At 37.8% G+C, this 11,048-nt stretch overlaps 1 protein-coding gene across 1 annotated transcript in view; it reads right to left on the reverse strand.

Moving 5' to 3' along the window:
* Positions 1-10,033, reverse strand: part of LOC136848279 (uncharacterized) — a 48,980-nt gene extending 38,947 nt beyond the window's left edge. The window contains exon 1 of the mRNA XM_067120663.1: positions 9,524-10,033. Within this exon, the coding sequence (XP_066976764.1) occupies positions 9,524-9,642 (119 nt within the window). The 5' untranslated portion in view covers positions 9,643-10,033. The remainder of the gene's footprint in view (positions 1-9,523) is intronic.
* Between the last annotated feature and the right edge of the window lie 1,015 nt (positions 10,034-11,048).

The raw sequence follows: 11,048 nt of genomic DNA on the forward strand, positions 1-11,048 counted from the left end.
GAGAATGGCAACCGAGTATTGGAATCAGAAATATGACAAATTTATCAGACCATAAACGAAGAAGAACGAAAAGGAACTGAAATTCAGTAAATTTTACGTTGCTGGCAAATGCGAAAATCAGACCTCACAGCAAAGGCAGTCATAGTGCGTACAAACAGCGATCAATGAGTCGTCAAATGATCCTGAATTGTCTTGAACTGTTGTGTCACTTAGCGACACAATAATTCTACGCGCTATTCTTGTTCAGGCAATTCTGTTAGTCGAGCTCACCGCATAACAACTAGGGAAGCAAGCGTAAGCGGAGATTACAATAAAGACAGAACTGTAATAAGATTCCTGTCTGTTTTAGTCAGTTAATTGTACAGAAGGACAACTATCGCATAATTGGGTTGATAAAGAAAGAATCATTTTTCATTTATGATGTAGGAAAAATTCCCTCAGAAAATAGGGCTGAGAATGGCGTTTTAATGCATCAGGGACAATGTTTACATGACCGCAGATTATATTAACAAATAGATCTGAAATTTTGATGATGGGTGCGTATTAAAAAGAAATACGACGGAATGAATTGTTCATTTAAGTTTCTTGATGGTTAGTGAAGTCATGAGGCTGACTATAGAGTTCCCGTCTTGATGTGTTTGTTTTGGCGGGAGATGAAGGCGTCCTACAGCTACAGCTAGCCCTGCTTAGACCTTACCATCCCAGACCATCGTGTTGGGGGACATCATCCTGAGGATAATTTTAGACAGTGTTTTGGCCCCTTTCCAATTACCATTGACCATCCGTTTCCCGAGCTGCTACTAAGTAAAGGAAAAGAGCAATTTCGGTTTCGATCTTATCCAGATAGACAATTGTTTGATTGTGACGTGAAAACGAGGCCGGATAAAATGACGCTTTTATAGATATTATCCGCTTTTGAAGACTGCAATGTATATCTTCATATTTATACCATTCAAAATTATTTTTGTCAAGGAGTTCGTCGTGTCCTCTTGCCAGAAGTTTGTTGATAAGGAAGTATGGGAAATTCCTATTTTGGAGTAGGAAAAATCAATGGCTACACCTTGGTACGATGCTAGGTAACGAAAAAAGGCACAAAAATAATCAAAGTCATCATACCTCCATCTCCAAAGGGCAATAAATTGAGCCGCGCCCCCCACAGTCTCCAAAGAGGCTGCACCTGACCCAGATGACGGAAGTGCATGGGAGGAAGAGAAGCTGAGCTGATTTTGTAAATTGACGTTTCATTTCACGAGGTCATCGACGCCTGACATCTACAAATTTCTTATGCAATTTTCTCACAAATATCTTGCCATACCGTAGATAATTGTAATATCTTCTTTGCCTTACATTCGTTGAAACTGCATTGCAATCTGGCAATACGGAATCATACGCATCAGTTCTAAATCTGTAACGCTGAGATCCTAAGTGATTCTCTCTGAGTACTGTCTTCCTGAAACGTTACTGTCCCACCTTCCCGTCAAGAGACGTGAAAGGCCAATCCGATACGCATGCCCTGGAAAATGGTTTCTTTAAAAAGTCCCACACATTTAATACCTCGAAAAATTCTTGTTTCCTTTCTTGCCTTCCCTAGTTGAGAGGAAAAGATAACGCTTCTTTATTATTATTATTATTATTATATACGTTTTACACATCGACTTTTGAACACTGAAAAAAAAATAATGTCAAACCCAGTTGTATAACGAAGGAAACGTTAGAACAGCTGTGCTGCGGAATGTAAACCCTCATTCAAATTCCTAAAAACCCTCGCTCCAGGCTATATCGTACAGCTGGCACTCCATTATTTTGACTCGCCTGTGTAATCGTTGAAAACATAAAGTTATCGTAATTCAGCAGTGGAATAATCGCGAGTAAGAAAGAGAGAGAGAGAGAAGAGGTAACGCAAGATAATATTTTCATTCAAGACAGTTCGTAATGCATACTCTAGAATTATACAAACAACTCGCTTCGTGTAGAAGAGAGACCACAATCCTAATATATATAGTTCCCTTTTGTCCTTGGAACAGCTGGAAAGACCTTGCGAACTACTGTACTTGAGATGGAAGTCTTCCCTGATAACTAACCTGACAGTGCAAGGCTACTCTTAAACTAACAAACGGGGAAGTGCAATTTGCTATCACAGTAGAAAGAGTAATCAATTATTTTAGTGACTGAGCAATAATGAACTAGTTTAGCCAGTTATTTCTTCTAAATGACTTATTAAAGCAACAGACATCGCTTCTCACAGACGGAGTCTTCTGTTAGGAAAGAAGCAAAAGTCATCAGGAGTAACCGACGCATCCTATGGGGGCCGCTAAGACGCTGACGAGGGGAACATTTACTTAACTTCGCCGCTAGTGGCCGCCAGCCTCGTCCTCTCGCTTAGCTTTACATTCAGCTTCTCCCGTTTTCACTACAACCACAGTTGCCAAGTCCTAATAAACAAGAAAGATAGACAGAATAAAGTTAGATCACTTTACATTTTCTTTTATTAGTCATAAAAAGCTCAGATGTAAAGGGAAACCACTGATGTGTATGATATCATAAGACGCCGCTGGGGTAAGAGAATTTGTGCAAGTAGACTGAAGCAAGTTTTTTGTCCCTTGACGTGTCCTTACATAAGCGCAAACGTTTATAGCAGTTGCTATTATATACAGTACACTGCTGCTCAACTACCACGTGTTGGTACTAACAACGTACGAAATCAGTTAAAATAACAACATTGTATGACAAATCATGGAAAAAATATTAGCTTCATTTAAGGGGAGAGGCATAGTCTTATTGTGAAAGATAATGACTTGCTTAAGGCAACAATAATCAAATGAAAGGAATGGCGAGGGTCATGATATATGGGATGGATGAACATTCAAGACTTCTCAGGGCTTATCCTATTCAAGGTTTCCAACCAACCTTACAACACAGTTTTAGTGGATGCTCGTGGGAGTGATGTCATTGACTTCTTTGGAATCCTTTAATGTCATCCTTAAATATTAATGATTTACTTGCTGCAGAAGCTATGTCGCTTAATGCTCTCTCTCTCTCTCTCTCTCTCTCTCTCTCTGTGCGTCTATGGTCTATGTGTATATGGATACTTAGGAATACGCACACATATATATATGTGTGTGTGTGTATTATGAATCCGTGATGTGTATTTACTTTTCTTACGCGCAGTGTTGCATACTATTGCAAAAAGTAGTTTCTATTTAGCGCTTATTTCGATGAAGAATTGCAGTCACTGATCAGTTTTTACCATATTTACCTAAATGAATTCCTCTTGGTCACTTGTCGCATAGATCTCGTTTTTCCATTTAACGGAAAATTGGCATTCTCCTCCGTTCCAAGTATTCATTTACCATCTCACAATTTCATTCACAGCCTTATCTATACACCAAGACACACACATTATATATATATATATATATATATATATATATATATATATATATATATATATATATATATATATATATATATATATATATATATATATATATATATATATATTAATTATTTATTTTATATTAGAAAAATGAATAGGTAAGTGTCAACCGAAATTTGTCAAGTAGCTGGTAGTGATGTAAAACTGTCGAAATGGTTGCATACATCTTGACTTTACGTTATTTTGTTCTCTCTCTCTCTCTCTCTCTCTCTCTCTCTCTCTCTCTCTCTCTCTCTCTCTCTCTCTCTCTCTCTCTCTCTCTCTCTCTCTCTCTCTCTGCTACGAACTTCGTAACTGAACCTCGTTTGTATTCCAACACTGATTCGAGTCTTTTCCAGGCCCTGCAACCCATTCCTTCCCTGAGACAGGAGCAGTGATCTTTGTTTCTTGTGGAAGGGTCTCGCTGTCCTTGAGGGCTGGAGTAGACTGGAACCAATGAACGTGGCCGTCATCTGCACAACCTATTCCTATATTCCACCTGGTCGCTGAGAATATGTGCAACTCTAACTCCACTGACTCTGGGTCCTTAGTGGAACATTCTCAAGTGGTGTTCCACCTATGAAGTGACGAGATCCAACTTACTGAACTCTTCTGAGCAGAAGACTTGGGGTTGTTCTGAACGAATTATCACCCTCAGTGTAATTTGAGACCTTATCAATGTTCCCTCAAAAGATGTCCACAGTCGCTCGCTTTGTCTTAAAATACGTGTCTTCCGGTTGATGAAATGTAATTCTTATGTAGGAGCAATAATAGAGAAAAATTTACTTGACCCTCGCGCTACAAGCGATACAAAGGCTTCTGCTGATAAGCGTAAGTTTAACTCTTTCTGGCACCTCCTGCTTTAAAAAATAAAAGTATATGTTCATATATATGCATATATATATGTATGCATATATGTATGTTTATGAGATAGGATAACTATACATATGAGATTACTCTATATCACAGAACGAGTTCAATGGGATATTAAAAGGGGCAAAATCTTAATAAATCAAACATTAATTGCATCCAATTACTTGTTTCTCCTTGTCTTTTAAGCACGTAAACAGTCTACGGACACAGCACTGCAAATTTAGATGTCACGCACAAAGAAAGCAGAAAAAATACTGCATTTCGTCATTTGGAAAGAAGTACAGTGCAATTGGAAAATGATTCGATGACGAAAAGCGTGTTGTACACAAATGTAATCAAGAGTTTTAACGTCATTATTAAATAAAGAGTCAGTGGAAACGCTGAAAGCCAGCTGACAGAAAGGCAAGCAAAAGTTAGATGAGAGACGAGGACGAACCATTCTGTAGTTCCATAGGTAACATGATGAAATGGAGCATAAGTTAGCGAGTCGGTAATAATCTTTCAAACAGGTGTGTAAGAGGGTTTGGCCGACTGAAAATGTCAGAGATAACGGCTCAGACATTTCCAAGAAGCTCCTGATAATGTATGGCAGGATGTGGGCGAAGAGACGAGTGTTTGTAGCTTACGCCTTGCAGGATACACTTTGGAGATGCTCAACTTATTACATGACAAAATTTGCTTTGTAATAAATAAGCGATCCAAAGGGTTTTCAGAGCTTCAGTGTACATTAAAAATGTTTTTGATTTGCTTTGAATATATTCCTGTAACTGCATACTTCAGGTAGTGTCGTAGAAAATACATTTTGCCGTTGTTCTGAAGTATTGCGATCTACTAAAGACCAATTTAGCGGTTTCTAAAAACACTATCTCTTCGCCCACATCACGCCATCCTTTGGAAATTCCTCAGTTGTCACCTCCGTTTTGTCTTTTCGTAAAAAAAAAAATAAATAAAATAAAAATCACTTTTAAACTCACACTCTAATGTGGAACTGAAAGTTTAGATTTGCTGCAACATTCAGAACTAGTGTCTTACGAGGTAAGTTTCAGTTCACATTTGACTAAAATTATTGTCTGGTGAGAAAGTGGTTTACTTTTGTCTCTCCAGTGTTTTGTCTACGTGTAGCGCTAGCGTTTAATTTATATCTCTAAAATTACATCAGCGACTACACTTACATCGTATTAAGATACCGAAGAAATTTGAATCTACTGATAAGCCGATCTCTCTAACAATGGCACTAATCTCACTTTCGGATGCAAAGAGAGAGAGAGAGAGAGAATTTAATAATTCATTCGAACACCGCGCGGTAGATATTAGTGGCTGCGGTTACGCTGCTGCGTTTTATGAAGCTATACAATGTTTTTAAAGATAATAACGTCGGTTCTCTTCTCAAGAGCACCGTCACTTAACTTCATTGTGAAATCTAAGAGCATCAGTTACAGTTGTAGTACTCAGCAGCACTAACAGTACCATTGTTCCCAGAACCGCTATTTTTCTTTTATTTTCTCTTTTTTTTTCTCTCTCCCAGAACACCACCCCACTACTGGACAAGCACATCTTTCGTCTTTGCGATATTTAGCATGTATTTTTCATACACGTGGAAAATCTAATTTTCTCTATTTTTTCCTTATTGTGAAGAGATAAAAGAAGCTTTTGCTCAGTTCGAGGGAATCAGAAAACGGATGCAGAACTGTTATCATGTTAAGACAGATAAGGTTGGCGCCAACAGTGCGACATTTTTCTGGACAACAGACTTTGGGATTTCCACGTGAAGCAAGAGCTTAGAAGAAAACTGACACGTGGACTTTACATGGTTTCCGTCTGTCCAGAATTTTATCCCAAAATATAGTTTCATAGGTTTTTACAACGTTTCTTTCATTGTTTTTACCACAAAAAAAGTTTTCTCATCAGCAAAGAATTTACATACTAATTACATCTTTCTGTATAGAGAGCAGAGGAGTATAAAGTAGCATAAAGCAAATGTCAAGGAAATATCATGTATTCGCACATGTACTGTTTGCAATCAGTCTGTACTTCTATATTGGCTGCTTTGGGAAGTTCGTAGTTTATTCGTATCATTGATGCCTTCCATTAAACAAATTTTTTTCGATCGCCTATTGATATCCGAATATATATATATATATATATATATATATATATATATATATATATATATATATATATATATATATATATATGTATATATATTCATTTATTTATTTATTTACTTATATATATATTAGATAGATACGTTGGTCTGTGCTGAGACCCACAGCAGTCAACCAACAACTAGATACACAATGAATTGCATTTTTCAACAGTCATTTTGGAACTATAAGTGTGCACTCTCATACCATTCCTTTCTCACTCCGGGTCTACTCGGTTGTGAGCTATGACTTGCATTACGAAACCAGAAAGATTTAACCTTGCACATGGGTTCCACCCCTTCCGTGGAATGGGGGATTACTTCCAAAAGAGGGGGAGGGGTATAAAAATGAACTTATATGATAGAGTTAAATGAAATATCTGGAATGTGAAGAGTCATTAAGCTCTTGTGTATTTCCGTTCATGTTTTGCTAATTTGCGGAATTGATTTTAAGGGACGTAAAATTTCCAGACATTCTTCAGCTTCAGCAGTTTCTAAGGTTGACCCTGAATGGAATATAACACTGCATATTACAGGAGGTGGTTTATAAATAGAATCTCGTCACCTTCCCACCTACGCGAGGATATGGAGGTTGTACGACTGATCTTGTGACTAGCCTTAGTCATCCCAGTATGATTTATTCTCTGAGTAAACAGCATTGTCTCTAAGGTCTTTACAGCCGTTTCTCAGGAGAAAACTACATTTCGGTATTGTAGACTGCATTACCTCAACGGCTGAATATTAAAGACCCCCCCAACTCAGGCACATTTCTGTAGATAATGCACTGGCTCCTGAGGAATATGAGCATCTGGTGAAGGGTTGTTGAGTAAATGGGAGAATAAATAAGCCATAAATGGCTACCAAGCGTCGTTGGGTCAGACTAGTATCAATCTACCTATCGTTCTATTGTTTAACCTATTTTTAAGGAGTTAAAACTGAAACCGGTCCAGAATACCCTCGGCTCGACGAAAGAGAGACAGACAGAGAGAGAGAGAGGCGGGGTTTTAATATACTGATTATGTAAACTGTCATCAGAGTAACTATGGTCATCGCTGCCGAGAATGAGAATGAGAGAGTGAGAAAACTCAGCAGGTGTTCTTTGCATCCCAACATTCCGCATGGAAGATCAAGTGGTTACGTTGTTAGTGTGTTTGGCTATACTCTGTATAGCAAGGAAACTGAGGCTAAGGCAGAAAAAACATTGAAGGTGAGAAGGTACTATATATATATATATATATATATATATATTATATCTGTGTGTGTGTGTGAGTGTAGCACCAGTTGACAACTTTGCCTTGCCAGCTTCTGATCCCATGGAGAAGGGAAACTACTTTAGGCCCATGAAAAATCCATTGTGCTCCTGTTGACATAAACAGGGAATTATGTACCTGGGAATTAGTCGATAGTGGTGGGTAGCAACTAGGTGCAGGAGGCAATGTCTTGTAGAAAATAGGAATGTTAACAGCCATCGGAGACACCCCTCAAAGTCTCCTCGCACTCTCTCTCTCTGCGTATGTATATATATACATATATATATATATATATATATATATATATATATATATATATATATATATATATATATATATATATATATATATATATATATATATATATATATATATATAAATTATATACTTAACTTTGGTGTCACTGGTTTTTCCTGCTGCAACGCCGGTTCAACCCTCGAATAAACCATCAGCATAGCATTACAGTCTCTTCATGAAAGTTAGATCTCATTTACATCTCGTTTGAATGTCAAGAGTTGCGGGGGTGGGAATGAGTATTTATGGGTAATAGGCCCAGGTTGGAAGGATAGGAATAAATTGAATGTTTTTATCTCTTCATACACAGTTATATGAGCATTCTTATATTCACATTCAAATCTGTAAATTTACAAAATTTATATGTATACCTCCTAGCTGTATAACTTCAGCACACGCAAATATACAGAAATGTTCTATATATGGTTATGTGAAAAGACTGTCTTTTACACACAAAAAAACACAAAACCTTTTTAAAAGAGATTCCCGTCATATGATCCTTCCAAAACACTATCAACTAGTACAGACTCAAGAAAGGCCCAACGCTAAAAACACAAACGAAATGACGCCTAAGTCTGATACAGAGTAAAGGCCGTAACAATTCAGGGCCCATAAATGTGACTTGGTCGCAACCAGCGGGGACACTGGAGACATGAACGGCCCATTAATCTAATGGGTTCATCAGAGCTAATGGGAAGTGACGGTCTTCCCTCCCGTATGAGGTACTCCGTTCGTTCCGCTTCTTTCGTAAGGACAATATGGGTGTAGAAATATGAAAAGAAAAATTATTGTTCTTCTATCCCACACCTCTCTTTCTTTATTTCATATCTAATGCATAATACATGCATTCACGTCAGTGCCCGCTTTACCTGTTCTATATGCTTTTGAGTGCACTGTTAATAACGCACAACAACAACACTTCATTAGATTAGGTAAGCCACGAAAATAAGCTATCGCTAGAATATGTAAGCCAATGACTTCTTCCTAGTTCCCTTTGTATGAGTCGTTTTTCGTTCGTTCATTCACTTTTCAACTTTTTACATTATTTTTATTCAGTTTTTCCTAGATTTTTTCACAGGATTACTAATTATCTAAACATTTCAGTATTTCACTCTCCTTTCGTAGTAAAAAATTAACCTCGCTGACGCTAATGTAATAAGTGAAGCTAGTGATTAACTGCCTGTCTGTCGATATTCCTCGTTATACAGGGTGCCAGGAAATTCAGGAACCAATGTTGATTAAAGTTACTTTCTCTCTTTTTATGTTAATATTAAAATCTTTTCGGACATCCTTTATAATGACGAAGCTCTGGAAGTAAAGTTGTTCATCTGCCTTGTACGTATATTCATTGCAAGGTCACTGGTTTTGTCATACCAAGGCCCATTGCGCTCCTATGGTAAAGATCTACAACACCTAATTGCTGGTTTAACTAGAACGTTATGAATGACTAAAGGTTAATGCTACGATCATTGGAAGGACTAACTCTACAGTCAATGGCAAAAATCACCTCTATAACCAGTGTAAACTGTGAAATCGGATAATCCGTACCCGAAGATTCCTCTGGATCTCGTCGTCGTGGTCGTAGTGGTGGTTACGGTAGTGATCCTCGTCGGGGTAGGTACTGCTCCGTCAGACTGGTGTCTAGGACCTGCAGCAGATTCCACCATTATCTTCAAAGTAAAAGCCAATGGGACGAGCAATTTAATGTACTAGCCTAGCCCAGGCTCGAAGAAATAAGGGTGCGGCTTGACGACGAGGATTGCGGAAAACCTGAGGTTCTAACCGTCACGAATACAGGGTCAGGAAAAGGATTCAAAAGCTTAGTGGCAGATAGAAAGGACCAGTCACTAAATGCTGTAATAACGCGAACCTTTTTTTTATTCCCTTTTCTTTTGTTATTCTTTCTGATGCGACTCTATAAACGCCACACTTCACGTCTCAAAATTCGTTTGTGCAGAAGCGCGGCACAACTAACAAACCAGTTACAACAGCAACGTGTGATGTTTGAGTCGGAGCCGGTTGTAGCCACAGTTACAAGAGTTGAACACCTGTGCACCAGAGCATGTGTATGGGGCAGCTTGGCTCAAATATCTTCAATGTTTATTTCATTTCTATTTATAGTCGCACAAATGTAAACGTGCCCTTTCGTGATTAATCAACAGGAAATTAATAAGTCAGAAAACTTCGAGGCTCAATAAAAAATTAGGCTGAAATTCAAAAAGTAATGTAAACTTATTATAGAGATGGATATCAGTGATTTTCCCGCAAGGCGGTTGTTCCTTCATATGCTTTTGATAAATTCAAATAATTCCACACGAACATACTAAGATTTCTTATTCCATCTTGCTTAGAGCTGTATTAAAGACACGCTATGAAGTCTATACAGACAGAAGTAAAGAGAATCTTCGATCCATGTACAGAAAAAGAAGTTCCTTATAACTAGACAATTCCCTGTGATCAGAGGAGATATCTGAATAATTAAATATTGAAAAACAAGCCTTATGTCTTTAAAATGAATAATAAATAAATTCTAGAGATTATTCTCTTCTTAACTGTAGCTTCGATCAGCAAATAAAAATTATTTAGAAATGACATTACGAATGGAATCTTGTTTGAATCAGAATGAAGGAATTCGAGATCAGTGCAAACCTCCAGGACGAATTTCACCAACAAAACCGCTGTCTCATGATCTTCAACGTCAAATACTCTTCTTTCACTGATAACCTGCTTGATGGGGCATGTTGTTTTCTTCTGATAGCTTACTTATCATACGCTTATAAGTGAGTAGCGTGGATTTCCTCCTGCTGAATAACGAGAGTAAATGCTCACTCGTTGTGGTGGAGGGAACCAGAAAGACATGAACGAGCAAAAAGTCTCAATGAACAATTATTAATCGGATTCCTTTCCATTCTTAATAAACCTAATATCTAGTGAAGTGATAGGGTTTGTATGTTAGGCTCAGATTGAGAACCAAGCAAACCATATGTACTAGTACGTACAATTTCCAAAGAAAATTCCACAGAAAATGAAAGCACGCAAGAAAAACAGCGATGATAAACTTATGTGAAGGTGA

Source organism: Macrobrachium rosenbergii, chromosome 2 (genome assembly GCF_040412425.1).
Source record: "Macrobrachium rosenbergii isolate ZJJX-2024 chromosome 2, ASM4041242v1, whole genome shotgun sequence".
Lineage (NCBI taxonomy): Eukaryota > Metazoa > Arthropoda > Malacostraca > Decapoda > Palaemonidae > Macrobrachium > Macrobrachium rosenbergii.